This window comes from Saimiri boliviensis, chromosome 6, assembly GCF_048565385.1.
Source record: "Saimiri boliviensis isolate mSaiBol1 chromosome 6, mSaiBol1.pri, whole genome shotgun sequence".
Classification (NCBI taxonomy): Eukaryota; Metazoa; Chordata; class Mammalia; order Primates; family Cebidae; genus Saimiri; species Saimiri boliviensis.
The window spans coordinates 42,602,555-42,624,898 of record NC_133454.1 but is presented as its reverse complement, the minus strand read 5'-3'; the positions used below and the strand labels follow the sequence as shown (position 1 = coordinate 42,624,898).

The 22,344-nt window shown below is 34.7% G+C and overlaps 1 protein-coding gene across 2 annotated transcripts in view; it reads left to right on the top strand.

Moving 5' to 3' along the window:
- GUCY1A2 (guanylate cyclase 1 soluble subunit alpha 2) overlaps positions 1-22,344 on the top strand; it is a 325,806-nt gene that overhangs the window by 173,905 nt on the left and 129,557 nt on the right. For both annotated transcript variants that reach the window (XM_039471375.2, XM_074400512.1), the window contains exon 5: positions 17,279-17,764. In XM_039471375.2, the coding sequence (XP_039327309.1) occupies positions 17,279-17,764 (486 nt within the window). The remainder of the gene's footprint in view (positions 1-17,278; positions 17,765-22,344) is intronic.

Here is a 22,344-nt window from a genome sequence, read left to right as displayed (position 1 = left end):
GTGGGATCCACACTCCTATCTTGTGATTTTACCATCTTAGACAAGTGGCCTCCATGATTACTGAGGAAAGAGTAGAGAGAGAAGTGGAGAATCACATGGGCTAAACTCACAGTCTAACGATCATAGCTCAGTCATTATAGCTGTAACCTGACAAGGTTCTGACAAATAACCTTTTGCTTTCTGCTGTCATCATAAGGGCTTTTCTTCAGTGCTCTAAATATGCAATTTTTCTTTTCCCTCTGGGCCTTTGAACTTTCCTTTACTCATCTCGGGCACTTCCTTGGTATATTGCAATAATTCACATGCTTTTCACTGTCACAGGAAGCCTCCAAAGAACATTTCTTCAATTGAACTCTATCATCTTGTCAAGGAGTTTCTTACACGTTGTTCATGTTCATGGGAATGTATAGAAAGACAAATTCTGATGATCTATGTCTGAGACATTTTGCTAGTACAAAGTTAACCTTCATCATGATATTATAATTTATGTGGCATGTTTTATGCTTTGTAAAACTATTTTTAATTTTAATTTCTGCTTAGTTTCATCAATTATTTTTAATTCTATTATAGAATTAAATAAATCTATCATAGACATTATAGTTATTTACAGAGTTTCACTGTTACTGAAAATGCTGTACTGAATAAGGATGTATTTTTAACCTGTATTCCATGCTTATTTGATATAGCTTCACAAAATATATTATAAATTCTTCAATGTAATTTCATTATTAATAGTTCCTGGTTGTATCTTTCATATGCCAGCTGAATAATCATTATCATTGTTATAATGCTTAATAACAACAATAATAATTGATAGTAGTTGTGTGTATGCATATATGGGTACTGACCTATGCTTTTGATATGCATTATTTCATTTTGACTTTATTGCATTAGGGTTCTCTAGAAGGATGGAGTTAATAGGATAAATATATATATAAAGGAGAGTTTATTAAGGAGTCTCAACTCACATGATCATAAGTTGAAGTCCCACATTAGGCCATCTGCAAGCTGAGGAGCATGGAAGCCAGTCTGAGTCCCAAAGCCGAAGAACTTGGAGTCTGATGCTCAAGGTCAGGAAGCATCCAGCAAGAGAGAAAGATGTAGGCTTGGAGGTTAAGCCAGTCTAATCTTTCAATTTTCTTCTGCCTGCTTTTATCTGGCCACACTGGCAGCTGATTAGATTGAGCCCACCCAGATTGAGGGTGGGTCTGCTCTCCCAGTCCACCAACTCAATTGTTAATTTCCTTTGGAAACACCCTCTCAGATACACCCAGGAATAATACTTTGCATCCTTCAATCCAATCAAGTTGACATTCAGTATTAACCACCACAAGTCCGCTCCTCGTCAACTTGAACTCATACATATATCCTGAAATTATACATAATCTTCATATAATGATGATAAGATAATAATTATACCTAACATAATATAGCTAGCCTTCATACAACCAGAAATGTACCAATCCCCAACCTAAATGCTATTACATAAAGTTAACAACACTTAAATGCTGATCATGAAGTCAATAAATCTTATGTCACATGACAAAGGAGAAATTAAATAAAATGAAGATGCTCTTAGTACAAGTGTATATATGCACAAACATGTTCCTAACAAAATAAAGAGGAAATACTCATGACAATTACAGTCCTCATTTCTGCAACTGGTCACATAGTCGTAGCTGGTATTGATGACTACTTTCTTCTACTACCCATTCTGTATTCCCTTTGCCTTCAGCAAGCACCTCAGCAGGCCATGGTTTTTTACCTGGTGGAGTGCACCAAACCCTCGTTACTGAAGGGTCTGGGCTGTTTGTAGTCCTGCTTGGATTGTGCTGTTCTAGTCTCCCATTGACCTTAATCACATCACAGGGCATGGTAATAGTAAAAGATACCCTAAGGGATCTCCTGTATTCCACATATATTCTTCCTTACCTCCAGTGTGAAATAGTAGATTGATTTCATCCTAATAGTCCGGGTCAGTCTCCCAGCCAACACTGTAACTCCCTTCTTAGCCTGTTGACTTTAAAGTAGGAGGAGCTCAAAGTATCCCAGTGGCAGTTTTAACTTCCAGCTTAATAGAATTGTTGCATCCTATAGTACTTTGCATCCTTCAATCCAATCAAATTGACATTCAGTATTAACCATCACATTCATCCTAAACCTGTTCTGTTAAAATTATCATTATCCAAGTCTTACAGGTAAGGACGCTAAGACCCTGAGAGGCCATGTGACCTTCCTGTTGTCACTCAGCCAGCAAGTGGTAGAACCAGGCTCTACAGTTAGGCTGTTTTTAGTTTCAAAAGTCTCATTCTTTTCATCTTTCCACACTATGTATGGAAAGAATACTGAGACAGGCAGTCTAGGCCGCAGTCACGGCTCCCTAACTACAAACTGTGTGATCTCTGGCAGTTTACCCAATCCTCCCTCATCTTCGTTTCTCTGATTGCAGTAATCGTGATTGTGTGTTCCACACAACTGCAGGAAGACAAAATGCAACAAGGTATATGGAAACCTTGAAAATTCCAAATCCAAGGAATAATTAGAAGATTAATATTGAGTTACAGATTGACTGTCAAGCAGACTCTTGGCACACATTAAGGATATGCCCAGAGCATTCAGATCTCCAAATTGGAAACAAAGCAAACATAATTCCTCTTATAAAATATAGCAGTGCCACTGAAAATGTCAGGGCCCCTTTACACCTCTAATGTTTTCACAAATGTGGAGGAAAATCATTAATAAAGTTATTAAATACTCTCTGGAACATTTGTTGAAATAGTTCTACGATTCACCTTTGATTATTTATAGGCTATTTGATGGATTTGTTCACATCCTAGCTCTGGGATTCCAGTGAACTCCACATTCTAGTCTTCATTCGTTGAAAACATATATTCTGGCACAGAGCCGTCTATGGTGGGTTCTCTAGGTTGAGAGGTTAGGGTTCAATCCTTGCCTTCTTGCTAGTTTGCCTTGTGATGCCATGCAACTTGTCCTCTTCTCCATGCCTTAGTGATTTCATTTATACCATTGAATAGATGGATTGGACCAGATGATATCTGAGACAGTAGTTCCTCAGTCTAGTTGATTTTTTGAATCATGTATAGATGTTGTTAAAAATAATTTCTGCACATGTACTTAAAGTATAATAATTTAAAAAGTAAAACAATAATTTCTGAAATGAGGCCGCATACCTGCAATCAACTGATCTTTGACAAAGCTGACAAAAATAATAGGGAAAGGATATCCTATTTAATAAAAGATACTGTGAAAATTGGCTAGCCATATGCATAAGAATAAAACTGAACTCCTATCTCTCACCATATACAAAAATCAACTCAAGATGGATCAAAGACCTAAACATAACACTTGCAACTATAAAAATCCTAAAAAAAAAAAAAAAAAAGAAAAAAAAATCCAGAAAAATCTTTTCTGAACATGGGCCCAGTCAAATAATTTGTGATGACCCCAAAAGCAAATGCAACAAAAGCAAAAATAGACAAATGCTAAAAACCTTCAACACAGCAAAAGAAAAAAATCAACAGAGTAAACAGAAAACCTACAAAATGGGAGAAAATATTTGCAAATTAGGCCTGAAACAAAGGACTAATAGCCAGAATTGACAAAAGGAACTCAAACAACTCAGGAAAAAAATGAGCAGGTACAATAAAGGGGGCAAAAGACATGAACAGACATTTCTCAAAAGAAGAAATACAAGCAGCCAACAAACACATGAACTAATAATCACCATCACTAATCTTTGGAGAAATGCAAATTAAAACCATGCTAAGATAACATCTTATACCAGTCAGAAGGGTTATTATTAAAAAGTCAAAAAACAATAGATGGTGTGGATGCAGAGCAAAGGAGCACATATACACTGTTGGTGGGAATGTAAATTAGTTCAACCTCTATGGAAAACAGTATGGAAATAGGTTAAAGGACTAAACATAGAACTATTGTTGGACCCAGCAATCCCACTACTGGGTAGCATTATATTAAAAATGACACCTGCGCTTGAATGTTCATTACAGTTCTTCATAATAGGAAAGTCATGGAACCAACCTAAGTGTTTACCAGCTGTTGATTTTATTTAAAAACTGTGGTATATATGTGCCAGGACTACTATGTGGTCATGAAAACGAATGAAGTCATATCCTTTGCAGCACTTAGATGGAGCTGGAGGCCATTATCTTAAGTGAATGAACTCAGAGCAGAAAATCAGATATCACCTGTTCTCACTTATAAGTCTACACTAAACAAGGGGTACACACGGACGTAAAGAGGGAAATAGTAGACAGTGGGGACACCAAAAGCGGGGAAGGTAGGAGGGCTCTGAGGAGTGAAGAATTACCTCTTGGGTACACCAGAAGACAGATCTCCACCATTATTCAATATGCCAATGCAACAAACATGCACATGTTCCCCCAGTCTACATTTTTTAAAGTTTAACAACTACAAATAATGATAGTATCTTCTATATCCTATTCCCTATTCTCCCTCTTCCTAGAATACATTCCAATGGCTTCTATTATTTTAACCACAAAATTGTTGATGACACATTGTGATATTAAAATGTGTCTTTTCTTCATTAACAGAGGTATTACTGTATAAGGTGTGAAATAAATGCTTTACTTTGATAAGGGACAATGATGAGTACAGGAGTTAAAAAATATTCTTCTGAAACTCTAGACCTTTTTGAGAACAAAATTCTCAAAATTTGTATTACTTATTCAAATTGTTCAGCTGGAGGCTATTATCCGAAGTGAATTAACACAGGAACAGAAAACCAAATACTGCATGTTCTCACTTATAAGTGGGAGCTAAACGTTGAGTACACAAGGACACAAAGATGGGAACAATAGAAAATGGGCCCTGCTTGAGGGAGGAGGGTGAGAAGAGGTGAGGGTGGAAAAACTACCTGTCGGGGACTGTGCTGTCTACATGGGTAATAAAATCATTTGTACACCAAATCCCAGCAACACACAATTTACCCATGTAGCAAACCTGCAGTTGTGCTCCTTGGACCTAAAATAAAAGTTAAGAAAAATGGTGGAAAATTTCATAATTTTACTTCAGTGTCATAGTCAATTAAAATTAATATTTAACAAAGCAAGGAAAAAGCCAAATTGCTTATATGGTAATATAGAAGGGTAAGTCTCCAATATCTACATAAATCCTAACATTTGAAAAATAAATGAATAAAGCTAAATTTAGCAGCTCTCTGTATTTCTCAGCTATAGACTAAGCAATTGCTCTATTCCATTAGAAAATTCCTTTTGTACTCAAAGTTTCTTAATTCTGCTTATGCAACAACCAGGATTCTCAGTATGTAACAATGGGTTTTGCTAACTTGGGTCTCAGCATAAATTCTAGTTATTTCTTTTAAATATTTAATGCAATTCAGCCAGAATGCCAAAACAATATCCTTATTACTAAGCAATATATTAAAGAAGTACCCCTAACTTGTTCCTTACCTTTAATCCACAATACTGAAACGAGGAATGGAAGAACAAATATATTTTAACATAAATAATAATAATTTAGTGATAATAGCATAAATAAGAAACACATCAATAATAATAATAGGATGTTTGGTTTTTAAGGCTTTATCAGAATATTCTGTGTTAAATTGGCTGAGTCAGAATGGCTAATATGATTTTACACATCCAAATGGCCCTCTATTACTAGGAGTATGTTTTTCATTCAGTCCTATGTAACACTGTGTTAGTGCTTTGTGCAGAATCGTTTTTGTAATATTTCCTCGAAGAAGGTATAGAATTTTGTCTTTGCAGAACATTGAATGGTGGTGCTATATAATTACTATAGCTTCTTGAAGTGTAGTTATATAAACCAGATTTATAGAAATAGAGTCCACATCTCCCATGCGTGTGGTGACAAAAGCTCCCCAGGCGTTCAGGCTAACTGCTGGTTTTAAAGCAAGGAAAACTTTTAGTTCTGTGCCTTTAATGTGTGTGATTTACTGATTATGTAAATGTGCTGAAAACCAAAATCATTTTTCACCCTTTGGGAAAAAAGGCAGTTTGTGTATGTAAGGTGTTAAAGACTGCATGCAAATTTAATACTCTCCACATAGCATAAAATTTAGTGCTTAAGTAAAATTGAATAAAGAATCTAAAAGCAAAACACAAACATTTCATATTTGGAAAATTTGCACAACAGAATGCCAAAATATTTGTTGACGTTCTTCTTTCAACCATAAAGCAAAGACCCATTTTCTTTAAATATTATATGAATCCTGCTGTGATTTTTAAAAGAAAAGTGGCATCTAATCACGGAATATTAAATCAACTTGGTTATGTGTTTTATGGCTTATTTGTCAAAAAAGAATTCAAATCAATTTTTAGAATGAATTTCTGAGATTTAAAGGATATAAATGAAACTAAATACAAACACACAGGAAAATTAAAGCACAGAAAGATAAATTGTCTGAAGGGTTACATTTTTGTTTAATGAGTAAACAATATGAATTATATAGTATCTCAACAAAGGCAATATTTCAATCTATTGAGTAAGTAGTAGCATAATTGGCCTTGAGTTAATATTCCCTCCTCACACATACATTTTTCTAAGGGTTCGCTTCAGTAAAAAGGCAAATATTTTGTGCTTTAGTTCCTGTAAATTTAGAGTGCAGAGGCTAGAGTGGGTGTGGTGGCTCATGCCTGAGGCTGAGGCCAGGGTATCAGTTGAGGCTAGGAGTTCAAGACCAGTCTGGCCAACATGGTGAAACCCTGTCTATACTAAAAATACAAAACTTAGCAGGGAGTGGTGGCATATGCCTGCAGTTCCAGCTACTTGGGAGGCTGAGGCAGAAGAATCATTTGAACCTGGGAGACAGAGGTTGCAGTAAGCCAGTATCTTGTCACTGCACTCCAGCCTGGGCGACAGAGTGAGACTGTATAAATAAATAAATAAATGATAATTTTTTAAAGTGCTTAGCCTAGTATTGGATGCTCACTAATCAAGGTGGTGTGTGCTGAAGGTTGCAGTGGCTGTGACAGGTTCTTAAGGAAAACCATAGTATTGATAGGTTTTAGATATTAAGTAAATATTTTTAAAACAAAAAAATGAATGATTATTATAAACGCAGACATTAGGATGATTTTTTAAAAATAGCTCTATGAGGGAAAGTTGGTTTTGTTTCAAAGCACCTTATTTTTTTAATAACTGTTAAGAATCAAAACACAAACACATTGATAAAAACAAATAAGCAATTAAAACAAACCTATATTATTTGTATTTATGTTTTAACTGAAAGTTTGTGTTCTTTGATCAACATCTCCTCCATCCTTCCATATCCCAGCCTCTAGCAACCACAATTTTAATCTCTGTCTATGAGTTTGAATTTTATACTTCAAATATAGGTGAGACCATGCAGTATTTGGGTACTTGTCTTTCTATGCTTATTTCACTTTACATAATGTTCTTTTTTTTCCCCTTTATAAGGCTGAATGATATTCTCTTGTGTATCCAGGCATACCTCAGAGATATTATGGGTTTGGTTACAACCACCCCAGTAAAATATTACAAAAAGGCAAATTATGTAATGTTTTTGCTTTCCAGTGCATTTACCATTCTGTTCGCACTATACTGTAGTATATAAGTTTGCAATGGCATTATGTCTAAAAATGTATAATATACCTTAATAAAAAACTTTATTGCTAAAAATGCTAATGATTATCTGAACCTTTAACAAGTCATAATCTTTTTGCTGGTGGAGGATCTTACCTTGATGTAGATGACTGCTGACTGATCAGGGTGGTGGTTGCGAAGGTTGGGGTGGCTATAACAATTTCTTAAAGTAAGACAGCAGTGAAGTTTGCTGCATCAATTGACTTGTCCTATTGCAAAATATTTCCTGATAGCTTGCAATGCTGTTTCATAGCATTGTATTCACAGCAGTACTGCTTTCAAAATTTGAATATGTCTTCTCAAATTCTGTGCTGCTTTATCAACTAATTTTATGTAATATTCTAAATCTTTTGTTGTCATTTCAATGGTGTTCACTGCATCTTCACCAGGAGTAGATTCCTTCTCAAGAATCCACTTCTTTGCTCATCCATAAGTACCTATGCAACAATCTTGCATGATCTGCACATGAACCCCAGAAGCTAAAGTACAATAAAATTTTTTTAAAAAGTAACTTCTCATTCATTTATCATGAGATTGCAGCGATTCTGCCACATGTTCAGGCTTCACTCCAATGCTTTTTGCCATTTCTACTATATCTGCAGTGATATTCTCAACTGAAGTCTTGAAGCCCTCAAAGTCATCATTGAGGGCTGAAATAAACTTCTTCCAAACAGTTAATGCTGAAGATGATATCTTTCTTTAAACCTCATGAACCATCTTCTGCTAGCTTCGAGCTTTCTTCTGCAGCTTCCTCGCCTCCCTCAGCCGTCACAGAATTACCGAAATTTAAGGCCTTTGGTTAAACAGAGTGTTATGGCTGATTTGATCTTCTGTGCATACCACTAAAACTTTCTCCTTATCAGCAATAATACTGTTTTACTTTCTTTTCATTCTTGTGTTCACCAGAGTAGCATTTTAAAAAATTTCCTCTAAGAACCTTTCATTTTCAGTCACAACTTGGCTAACTGGCTGAAGAGGTGTAGTTTTCCGTCTGTCTCAGCTTTTGACATGCTTTTCTCACTAAGCTTATTTCTAGCATTTGATTTAAAGTGAGAGCCCTGCGACTTTTCTTTTCACTTGAATACTTACAGGCCATTGTAGGATTATTCATCTGTCTAATTTCAATATTGTTGTTCTCAAGGAATAGGGAGCTCTGAGGAGAGGGACAAGAACTGGGGAATGGCTGGTTGGTGGAGCAGTCAGAACACACACCGTGTTGATTGATTAAGTTCACAGTTTTATATGGGAGTGGTTTGTGGTGCCCCAAAACAATTACCTTACTAATAGCAAGAATCACTGATCACAGATTACCATAACACATATAATAATGAGGATGCTGAAATATGAGAATTGCCCCCAAAAATACGACATAGACATGAAGTGAGCATACGCTGTTGGAAAAATGCTACCAGTAGATTTGTTCAACCCAAGGTTGTCACATACTTTCAATTTGTAAAACAATGCGATATCTGCAAAGGGCAGTAAAGTGAAGCACAATAAAATGAGGTATGTGTGTATATACCACATTCCATACCACATTATCCATTCATCTGTTGGACAGTTAGGTTTATTCTATATTTTGGCTGTAGCATATAATGCTGTAGTGGGGTACAGATAACTGTCATTTGATTTCATTTTTTAAATATATATTCAGTAGTGAGGTTGCTGGATCATATAGTAATTCTATTTTTACTTTTTCGAAGAATGTTGATACTGTTTTTCATAATGGATGTACTAATTTCCACCCTTACCAACAGTGTACAAAGGTTATCTTTTCTCTGCATTTTGCTGGTACTCATTATTTTTCATCATTTAGATAATAGCTATTCTAACCAGTGTCACATGATATCTCATTGTGGTTTTATTTGCATTTATCTGATGATTAGGATGTTAAGCATTTTTTTTTCATATTTCTCTTGGCTAATTTTATGCCTTCTTTCGAGAAATGTCTGTATTCAGGCCTTTTGCCCATTTAATTTGGTTATTTTCTACCTAGTCAGTTATTTGAGATCTTCATATATTTTGGATACTAAACCCGTGTAAGATATGTGGTTTGCAGATATTTTCTCCTGTTTCATATGTTGTCTCTTCACTCTATTGAAGTTTTCTTTGCTGTGCTGAAGCTTTTTAATTTGATAGAATCTCTTCGATCTCTTCTCATTTTTATTGCCTGTGCTTTTGGAGTCATGTCCAAAAAGTCTCTGTTCAGAGCAATGTCAAGGAGCTTTTCCTCTATGTTTTTTCTAATAGTTTACAGTTTCTAGTCTTAAATTGGAGCTATTGGAACTTAAGTTATAGGAGCTATTTTTTGCTGGAGGTCCTCGTGCAAATACTTATAGATAGACAGAATACTTCAAACATGAAGGATGAACTTTGCATAATGATAAATCTTTGGAGCCAGATGACATCTATCAGTATGTTTTAAAGAAAATTCATTTGTAATAGTTTAATTTGGGCCAGATAGGACTGTCATTTTATAGGGCTTATCATATCCTAGCTAGAAGATGAAGTTAGAAGACAAATTATTTCTTCATTAACTTAGCTGATGCAGTCTTTAGGAAGGGGTGGAAATGCACCACATTTAAATGTTCCCTCCCTTTTATTTTCTGAAAGAGACTGAAAAAATGGTGTTAATTCTTTTTCAAATAGTCGTTAGAATTTTCCAGCAGAACTATCTAGACCTGAAGATTTTTTTCTCAAAAAATTTTTAATTATACATTTAATGTCTTTAATGGTTATAAAATGATTCTGATGATCAGGATGATCAGTTTCCTCTTGGTTGAGTTTTGGTAGTTTGTGTTTTTTTCAGGAGGGTTGATTCATTTTTAAACTGTCAAACTTTTTAATGTAAACCAGTTTGTAATATTCCCTTATTATTCTTTTAATGGCTCTATTAGCTATAGTGATATCCCCATCTTGTTCCTTAAGTTGGTATTTGTTGACTTATCTATCATTTTCATCAGTGTTGCTAGACTTTTACTAATTTTATTGATTTTTTTAAAAAGAAACCAGTTTTTTGTTCATTTTCTTTATTGTTTTCCTGTTTATGATTTCATTGATCACCTCTCTTATGGTTATTGTTTCCTCCCTTCTGCTTGCTTTGGGTTTATTTTGCTCTTACATTTTTCATTCCCTGAGGTAGACACTTTGGTTATTGATTTGTGATTTGTTCTTGCCTTGACTCTAAGCACTCTCCTCCCTTCTTTGGCTGCATGCTACTTACCATTTTGATTTCTTTTTATGCATTTTAATTTCTCTTAACAATTCCTCTTTTAAAATGAATTGTCTAGAAAAGTGTTGTTTCATTTTCACATTGTAGGGATTCTGCTGTTGTCTTTAGTTATTGATTTCTAGTATTATTTCACCTAGTTAACATACTCTGTAATTTCAACTTTTAAAATTTTTTCTGGTGTTTTTTTATGGCCTAGGATTTGGTCAGTATATATTCCATGATCTCTCATTTTTTTTTCTTTTCTTTTTTTTTTTTTTAAAGAAAGAGTATTCTGCTAATGTTGGATTGTCAAATTATTATAGATATTAATTAGACTGTATTTGTAGATTTTGTTGTTTTTGTAGATTTTGTTGTTAAGATACGCGTTTTCTATGGTTGCTGTAACAAATTACCACAAACTTGGTAGCTTAAAAAAATGTAAGTCTGGCCAGGTGCAGTGGCTCACACCTGTAATTCCAGTGTTTTGGGAGGCTGAGGTGGGTAGATCACGAGGTCAGGGGTTCAGGACCATCCTGGCCAATATGGTGAAACCCTGTCTCTACTAAAAATGAAAAATTAGCTGGGCGTGTGACACATGCCTGTATTCCCAGCTACTCAGGAGGCTGAGGCAGGAGAATCGCTTCAATCTGGGAGGTGGAGGTTGCAGTGAGCTGACATCACGTCACTGCACTCCAGCTTGGCAACAGAGGGAGACTCTGTCTAAAAAAAAAAAATCATAAATTTATTCTTTCATAGTGTTGGATGCCAGAAGTCATAGTGTCAAAAGGACCATGCTGTCTCCAGAGGCTGTGGGGTAGAATTCATCTGTTGTTTCTTCTAGCTTCTTGTGGCTGCTGGCAGGTCTTGAGGTTTCTTGACTTAAGGTCACATCACTCTATATCTCTTTGTTCACATCACCTTCTTCTTTGTGTGTGGTGTGTGTGTGTGTGTGTGTGTGTGTGAGTGAGTGTGCGTATTTGGTCTCCCTCTGCCTTCCTCTTGTAAGGCCACTCCATAATGATCAAAGTATCAGAATGTGTAATATTATCATAGCTGTCTCAGTCATCACATATGATTTAGACAACCCATGAGGAGAAGATAATCTATGTATTTACCCATATTTCTAGTTTTTCTGCTTATTTTCTTCCTTCCTGGTGCTCAACAATTTTTTCTCCTATCTTTTTATTTCCGTTTAAACACTTTTCTTTAGCCATTCTTTAATAGTAGATCTTCTAGGACAAAGATTTTTAGTTTTTGTTTGGAGATGTCCTTTCCCCCAACCCCCACTTAATTCTTGGAGGATAGTTTCCCCAGATGTAGAATTCATAGTTGACAGTTCTTTTTCAATTATTCAAAAATAATGTGCCACTTTCTTCTGACCTCTATAATTTTAGATGACAAATCAGCTGACATTCAAATTGGTGTTTCCCATAAGTAACGTGTCATGTTTCTCTGCCTGTTTTCAGGATTTTTTTTTTTTTTTGGTATTTAATTTTCAGAAGTTTAACTATGATGCATCTTGGAATGAATTCCTTTGAATTTATCCTTATTTAGAATCCATATAGTTAAATCTGTGAGTTTATGCCTTTTACCACATTTAAGATATTTTCATCTACAGTTTCTTCAAATACTATTTCAACCTTACTCTTCCCTATTTTTTTGAACTCTTATGAATGTGGATTTCTTTTCTTATTGTCCTAGAGGGTCCTAAATCATTTTTTAAGCCTGTTTTCTCTCTGTTGTTCAGATTGAGTAAATTCTATTAAGCTGTCCTCAGTTCACTGATTCTCCTCTGTCATTGCCATTCTAATTTTGAGCCCACCCAGCATGTTTTCTATTTTTGTTGCTGTATTTTTCAGTTCTATAATTTCCACTGGTTTTTATATTTCTATTGCTTTACTGAGATTGTGTTTTTAAAATTCAATTAAAAAGAATTTATAATTGCTTGTTGAAATATTTTCTCATACCTTCTTTAAAATTCTTGAATGATAATTCCAACTTCTGATTCATTTTAGTGTTGGTGTCAATCGATTGTCTTTTCTCATTCAAGTTGTGATTTTCTTGATTGTTATTATGATGGTTGACTTTCTATTATATTCTGGATAATTTGGGTATTGTGTTAGGAGACTCTAGATTCTATTTAAAATTTTCAAAGTCACTTTCTCTGTTTAGGTTTAGCATGAAGGTCCTGGTCTACTTTTGTGGGTTTTAGTTGCAGTGACTGTATAATTTTCAGATATTATGTGCTGCTCTTTTCGTTGTGGTTTATTTTATACCTCATGGCTCCCACTGTCCTTGCTAATGCTGCCTGAGGGTGCAGAGCAAGCTTCTGCTGGTCCAGTATCCTTACGTCTCTATATGGAGGGGATTTTTCAGCCCATGTGTATGAAGAGTAATTCCTAGCTGGGTGTTTATTGTGCAGAATTTCTCTTGCTGGTGACTCTAGCAGTACAATTTCTTGGGTGGTGAGTTATGGTGGGTGTGAGAGGGAGAATATCGGACTTTAAGGACATGGAAGCTTCTCAGCTGGGCACTGTATCCTGCTTTTTTTAGCTAGAGCTAGTTCTTTGAAAGTAAATGATGCTCTGTGAGAGAAATAGCCCTTCTGGAAGCCCCTGTAATCACTGAGGCACCAGAGACATATCATTCTATTAGTACTTCCATAAATTACATTTTAAGGATCTGGAAGACCAGAAACCACATCTAGAAGTGCCCATTTTTTGTTACTGAACTGAATTTTAATCAATAGGCATGCAAATGGCAGCTTCATCTATATCTGTAGCAACAGTTTCTCTCTTTTCAACTGCCCATTGTGAACTTCTCTTTAGGCTTGTTTTGCCTTCACATTGATTTATATTTAAAATTATTTGTTTCCCTTCTCTCTCTTTCAGCATCAGGCTTCCACAGTGGTTAAGAATGTTTCCTTTGGAGTCAAGCCAATGGGTTTGAGTGGTGACTTCACTGCTTATTAGCTGTGTATTCTTAACAAGTCTCTTAACCTCCCTAAGTCTTAAAACTGAAGATAGTAATAGCGAACAAAAAGTTGATCAGTAACAAAGTATTAGCTAAGCATTAATTAAGTACTCAGACAGTACAGGGCCAACAGCAAGTACTCATAGATGGGTTCAATTAGTTACAGGCATCATCCTCATCAATCATTATCAGCTTTTCCAGTTTATTCATAAGGAAACTCAGGCTTTGAAAGGATAAGGAACTGAACCTAGGTCGGTTTTTTAATTTAATAGTCAGGAGAATTGAAATTCAAATCCAGTCCTGACTTCTTCCAAATCCTTCTTCTCAAACTATTATGTAACACTGCCTCAAATGATTTATTTTAAAACTTGAATCTCCATGAGAGCATGGATTAGTCCGTGCTTGAGATGTGCAAAAACATAAAATGTGTAATGTGCAGTTATATGACCTGGAGTTACTCCATTCTGATTACTTATTGATAACAGTGGTAAATCTTTTCATAGAAATATCTGTTCATTAACCAAACCCCCATGACATGAATTTACCTATATAACAAACCTGCACATGTACCCTCCAAATGAAAATAAAAGTAAAATGAAAAAAGAAATAATGCAGATAGTTTAGCAGAACCTGAACAATAAAGGTTTGTGATAGTATGACATTTAACCCTTTGCTATAGCTTAGAGTTAAATGCTCCCATTTGTTATGCTTGCCAATTTCTGAAATCTGACAAATGTTAGGACAATTTATTTTTCTGATGTCTTCTGTGCTATCTCATTGAAACTTCAGTATGATGTAAGATGCAATAAAACCTTATATAGATGTTTCTCTTTTAAGCAATTTTCCACAGTTCTTTTACATAAAAATATATAGTTCTTATAATAGTTTTGCTTATTGCTAAGTTAATAAATGCAGATCAGGGTGAATTTCTGAATTTATAATTATAATGAGAAAATTTGAGAAGGGTAATTTATATTATTTTCCAATTTAAGTAAAAATGCATTGATGGCAGAGATATAAATGGTGCCATTGAATCTGCCCATTCATTAAATAAAAAATTCATTGATAGAAAATATTAAAAAGGAAGTTTTTTACTTTATTTGTTAAGGCTTCTCTTCAATGAATTGTTTTTCTGTAGTGTAGCCAATCAGTAACTTTTTCTTCTTTCAGGGTCTCTTTACATAGAGATTTCAAAAAACAAACTGAAAGTCACATATAAATCAAGAACATATTTACTGTTTTATATTTTTTAGACAGGAATTTGTACTATTCAGTTCAGACTTTTTATAAATTAATCTTTAAAATGTATTACATATAGGAAATAATATACATTAATGTATGCATACATACTTACACTGATTCCATATTTACAATTAAGATGAAGATGATAAAGGCAAAAAAGAATAAGGTCTAGTTGTGATGGTAAATGTGGAAGTTGATACCTAGGAAGAAAAGAGAGAAAAAGAAAACAGGAACCAATGGAAAAAATGAGAGAGAGTGGAGTCCAAGCGATGAGGAAGAGAGACCAGCAGAAGGAGAGACAAGCACCAAGTGAAGAGAGGAAGATGAAAAAAGTATGACTCCAGAAAGCAGAAGAGAAGAAGAAAGCAAGATAGAGAAGAAAAAAGAAGTAATTGGAAAGAAATGTGAGGGGAGAGAGAGAGAGACTACATTGAAGTTTAAATATGCGAATATCAGATGTCATTATTGCCATTTAAAAATGTAATTAACTCTAGAAAGCTTATCAAGGTTTTTGCTCTGTCAATCTTTAAAAAAATTGTATACTATTTTTTAACCTATAGGTATCTTCCTTACCATGCCCTTAAGATCCTAATAACAAGAAAATATGTGTTATTCACAACACTTCTCCCCCCAAAAGCATATGAAACATATATAAAAGAATCCGTAAATATTTTACAAGACAATTATTTTATTTTTACTCAAGCCATAGCCTACAGTATTTTGAAAGCCTGTTTTAGGTGGTGAATTTGGGATGTCTTCTTTCTCCTATTCTCTGGCCAATGCTGATCTGGTTCTCTACCATACTGTGTTATGTTTGAAAAGGGGAACCTTATTTTATGTATCTTTATCACCCAGAGTAGAGCATTACTAGTCAATAGAAAATGCTCAATAAATATTCTAGTGAGTAAATGAGAGTGATATAAATAAAAGGATGAAATACAGAAATTTTACATAAAGTGGTCATTTAATTTCATAAAAAATATAACATCAAGCATGATTTCATTTTATTTTCTTATAAATAAGATATTGGTGAATGGTACAAGGGAGCAAAGTAAAATTATTAACAGACTTAAAAATCCAAATCCCTATAGTTTATTCCATATTTTTTCAGTGCCACCAGTTTTTATCAACTAGCTTAACTATTTAGCTATAAAGAAGGAAAATACATGTATTGAGCGCATTCCATATGGTAGTGGAACACACATGAAACTGATACATAGTCCCAGTTGGTCAGCTTTTAGCCTGTTCTTTCTAAGTAATTGCAACTAGCTTCTTTTCCAGGTGTGCTTAGTCTAACCTTAGTCCAATCCAAATAGCTATAGTTGTGGCCATACCCTAATGTCACCTTCCTTTCCTATTGGTGCTCATTGTTCGTCCCCTCTGAAGGTGTTCATTAGGCTACCAGGCATAAGTTTGTATTCACTAAGTTTTCCATTAAATACCACCTCCCTAAATTCTCTAGTGAAAGGGCATAGAAAAGAGGAACAGATTTAAATTATTGTACGCTCAGCTTCTTTATCATATGACCCAAATTCCTTTAGTGTCATAATTAATATTTTTTCATTTTTTTAGCTATATATGAACATGCTAATTGATAGTTGTTTTATGATAATGCTAGCTTAACGATATCTGGTTTATCTTTTTATTTTTAAGAATAAGTGAACTGTCCACTAATCTAACCAGTGCAATGATTAATATCTTTTCAAAGTACTATAATGGTTGAAAAATGACTTACGTAAGTCCAAACAATTACTTTGATTCATTGTAACCTCCTGGATTTATTTTCTGAAAGGAGTATTACTGTAATAGTTAAATACAGCTACTTTGACTGGATTTTTCCTAATTTTATTAGTATTTTGCACATTGAAAGCTTTTGAATTGGCTCATAAACCAGTTTCATGATGTACCTGGGAGTATCATCTTGAATAAAAAATGTTTTCCTGTTTCATTTTTCATTGATTTTACTTTCCGCTTCATTATTGTCTTTAGAAAGTATCTGAGTGGAGTATAAATAATTATTTCTCTTCAGAACCCTGAATTTTAAACTGGCTAAAAATGAGATTTTAATTTGCTTATATGAATGCAGTAATGCAGTATTGCTAATAAAACATTTTTGTTTTTCCTGTTCATCAGACAATATATTAAATTTTGTGAACCCACTATGTGAAGAGTACTGATCAAAATTCCATGTTACTTTCACAGGTGATGGAAGTCAAAGGACAAATGATCCATGTTCCAGAGTCAAATTCCATTTTATTTTTGGGCTCTCCGTGTGTGGACAAGTTGGATGAACTCATGGGCCGAGGGCTCCATCTCTCAGACATCCCTATCCATGATGCCACCCGAGATGTCATTTTGGTTGGTGAGCAGGCAAAGGCTCAAGATGGCTTGAAGAAAAGGATGGATAAATTAAAGGCAACTTTAGAAAGAACTCACCAGGCCCTGGAAGAAGAGAAAAAGAAGACAGTGGATCTTCTGTATTCGATTTTCCCTGGTGATGTAGCCCAGCAACTGTGGCAAGGGCAGCAAGTACAGGCCAGAAAGTTTGATGATGTCACCATGCTCTTTTCAGACATTGTTGGCTTCACAGCCATATGTGCCCAGTGTACTCCCATGCAGGTCATCAGCATGCTGAATGAGCTGTACACCAGATTTGACCACCAGTGTGGATTTTTGGATATTTATAAGGTAAGGATGTTTGGTTACTTATATATAAATGTTTTTAAATAGTAAATTGTCATCTTAATTAAATTGATTTTTTTTACTTAAACTTGATAACTAAATAATTGACAACTCTTTAATTTAGAAATCTTTATAGAGAATACAGCTATTTCTTCTTTATGAGTAAACTGTCAATATGAGTTGATTTGTAGTATGGACACAGATAACTGTGAAGAATCATGACATTTCTCAGTAAGGAAGAATTCTATATAGCTACTCTAAATTTATTTTTATTAAAAAATTAAACTTTTTGAATCCTAGGCAACTTTTCACCACATAATTATTATTGCTTAGAAAATGGGGTTCCAATATAAACTTAGAATTTTATTTTGATAGTTAAAAAGAAATAGCAAGTTATATTAAAATATGCATTATATCATCAAATATGCTAATCAGTATTTTTCACTGCATCATTAATTGAGATCTCTCATTTCTAAATAAATAAATAAGTAAATAAATAAATAAATAAAAACCTGTATGTAAATACTTTAGCTACTGCCCAAATGACTAATGGGTTTTAGAGGAAGTACCTTAACTTTCCAAGCTACATAATGGAAAAGCTTTCAAAACGGTTACTAACTACTATTTGTTGGTTTGATTTGGTGAACTCCTTATTAATTTCTTATTAAGATCATAGGAATAGGTTAAGTCATCTAGCTCCATATCTACCTAATTGATAACTTTACAACTTTACCTAGAATCTTATGTAGATTGCACGATGTCAGGGCACAGGGCTTTTTTATATGAAGGGCGTCAAGTACTTTTAGTATAAATAGTTGTGAACTGCAGCTTTTATTTTTTTTCTTTACTAATATATACTGACCAGCTACTTATTTTTATAATGTGATCTTCACATAAGCAGATTTGGAAAGAACCTGTCTGATTCACTTTGTAAATTTCATATTATCATCCAGAGCGTGTTTTTATGAAGGTGTGTCTTCTTGGGAAAAGGAGTTCTTTAGTTCCATTATGTAGAATATGTAGCAAATGTTGAATATTTTACTTGAGTTTCTTCTAAGTGGTAAGCATTCAGTATAAAGTATATATGAGGGATTTTCCTTGTTGTAGAAAATAAAGTTCTTATAAATTATCTTTAATTCTCTTATAATTTATTGGTATATAATTTGCAGTAGAGGTAGCCAAATATCTGATTCTAAACTGGAGAGATACTATAATGCTATAGTGTCACTTCCAGAAGAGAGTAGATCAGCTGAATTTGGCAACACTTTCCTTCCTCCAGACTTGGGGCACTATTACACCAATCTCTGCAACAACGGATCTTTTCCCTCTAAACTACTGATTTCCAGTGTTTGCTTCCTCTAGTTAAGCAATCATGTTTTTTTTTTTCAGCCCTAAATTCATACAGCTAAATGAGATGATAAATAGATAAATAAATTCTTCTTTGTAAAAAAAAAAATGAGAATCCTTGACAAACACAATTACAAGTTAGTTTTTTTGTTTTTTGTTTGTTTTTTTGAGATGAAATCTCACTCTGTCACCCAGACTGGAGTGCAATGGCATGATCTTGGCTCACTGCATCGCCCACCTCCCAGGTTGAAGTGATTCTCCTGCCTTAGCCTCTTGAGTAATTGGGATTACAGGCACACACCACCATGCCCAGCTAATTTTTGTATTTTTCTAGAGACGGGTTTCACCATGTTGGTCAGGCAGGTCATGAACTCCTGATCTTGTGATCTACCCACCTCAGCCTCCCAAAGTGCTGGGATTACAGGCGTAAACTACCATGCCCGGTCATATCAGTTAGATTTTGAGAAAAGAAAAAATGTGATGCTTCTGAGTATACCAAAGCAGGTTCAAAGTTTTAAAATATAATTTGATTTCCTAGACATTAAGCATTCCTTTCTTTGACATAAGCTAGGATATCTCACAGAAAAAGAAAAACAGTAGAAATATTCTCTGTGATCTTCTAATGTTATTAAACCATGGACAGTTTCATATAGTCATGAATAAAAATTAACAAGTTTGAACTTGCAAAATGTTTATGTGTGTGTGTGTGTGTGTGTGTGTATAAAATAATTCTAGTTCACATCTTATAAACTAAACTTTCTTAGGAAATTTTGCAATGAATTATAACTAAATAAGATTCCATGGCTTGGTGTTCTTAACGTACCTTCAATACTAGGGTATTAGCCAGGGTTCTCTAGAGGGACAAGACTAATAGGATAGATATATATATATAAGGAGACTTGGTTAAGGAGTACTGACTGACACCATCACAAGGTGAAATCCCACCATAGGCCATCTGCAAGTTGTGGAGCAAGGAAGTCAGTTTGAGTCCCAAAACCTCAAAAAGTAGGGAAGCAACCAGTGCAGCCTTCAGCCTATGGCCGAAGGCCTGAGAACCCTGAGCAAACCACTAGTGTAGGTCCAAGAGTCCAAAAGCCAAAGAAGATGGAGTCCAATGTTTGAGGGAAGGAAGCACAGGAGAAAGACGGAAGCCAGAAGACTCAGCCAGTCTCGTCCTTCCACATTCCTCTGCCTGCTTTTATCCTGGTCACACTGGCAGCTGATTAGATGGTGCCGACCAGGATTGAGGGTGGATCTGCCTCTCCCAGTCCACTGACTCAAATGTTAATCTCCTTTGGCGACACTCTCACAGACACACCCAGGAACAGTATTTTTTATCCTTCAATCCAATGAAGTTGACACTCAATATTAACCGTCACATCTAGTAAGTATATGTATCTATGATAAGTGTATAGGGCAGTTTTGGCTGCTTAGGATTAGGGAGGTTGAGTTTGGGAGATCCAGACTGGAAATACAATATATGTTAAATCCATAGCAATAATGGTTTGGCCAGAGAAGAAAAGACCAAAAGAGGTATTACTCCTGTATAGAATTTTTAAAAGTACATTGGTAGAAATGCTTTATAAGGGATATAAACTAGAAAAACTTCTATTTGACCAGCCCGATTTGTAATAATCATAATCATTCTAGTGTATTTCCTAGAAAATATACACAGTGCTACTTTAAACCATGATCTATTTGCTAAATTTTTAATTGCTATTGAAATAAAAATCCCAGAGGCAGTAGAATTTTTTGCAAGGACCACAAATCTTCTGATTTTGTGAAATGAAAAGAGCTTTGCTAGATTTAAGTGTGTGCAGAAGTTGGGTAATTATATATAATAACCATAACACAGAGAAAAATAAGGTACAGCCCACCTTTTATGTTAGAAATGTGAAAGGAAGCCAGGTAAAACTAGATGCCAAGAGGAAAGAACAAGATGGAGTGGCCCACATGGGGCTTTCATAGTGTGCTGCAACATGAGACACTAGTCTCTGAATTTGTGGTTGCCTCTCTCTCATTCATGTCATTACTCCATGTTTCCCTATCATTAGGCAGGTGACAGAGTAAAGGATTATAATTTTAGTGGTAGAATTCAGATAAATTAAGATGTAATAAGACTATTCTGCTAAAATAACCAAGATTTCTATAAAGTAGGGGGTTGGGGAAGAAGCTGTGGATTTTACTCTGCATATATAAGCACTGAGAAAATGAAGGCCTTTACAATGCTTAACTGCCAAGATGTTATAGGTATATGAATACTAAGTAAGAGCTAGGTGAACTGAAGAAAGCCTGGGTTATAATTTTGTTTCTTTTGTAATTAGAAAGGCAAATTTTCAGTGAAAGTCAACATAAAGCAACATACTACATAACATTTTTGCTTCTCAGATTGTTCTCACATTAATAACATAAGAAACCAGCATCTGATTTTGTAAATTAATGGCATATACATAATAATAACAAATAATGGCATTGGCTATTGAAGCAAATTAATGTAGATTTTGCCTTATTTTACATTTGTCTTTGGCAAAATCTTTGATTTTAGATAAGCCAGGGGGAAAGACTTCTCCAATTTTTCTCATTCCATTCTGCCAAGGTTGCAGCATTCCAGTGCTATTTTAAATACAATCTTTAGCATTCCCATCTTTTCACCTTTAAGCACTTTAACTTGACTCTTCTCCAGGTCTGCACTCCATTAAATAAAGATATTCAGTTCATCAGTCTCATAGTTACATGATAAACATTTCGGTGAGCTTTCCTATACTCAGAGAGCTTAGAATAGCATCTGGCACATGGGAGTAAATGTAAATATTAGCTGCCAATAGAACTTTTCAGACAGGTGTATCTGTCTAGACACACAGGGATGTGTGTTACGTGTTTATGTGTGTGTATGTGTGTGTGTGTGTGTGTGTGTGTGTGTGTGTGTATACATAGTGTGTCCAGAACTTTTTGGAAAAGAACAAAATATGATCTCATTTAATCCCTCCATGAATAACATGTGGCATGTACATTTTCAGATTAAAAAAACTGAGTTGTTGGAAAGGTTAAATAATCCAGATAACATAGCTCATAAGTCAGAATTTGAACTGAGACTTGTCTGATTCTAAAGCCTATAGTTTTTGTACGAGTTAGGCTGTGATCTAGACAAAGAATAAATTAATGAAGAATGGAAACTGTTTAAAAATGATGTTACAGAATCAATAACCGTAGTCATACTGGGTTGGAGAGTCTCCCATCTG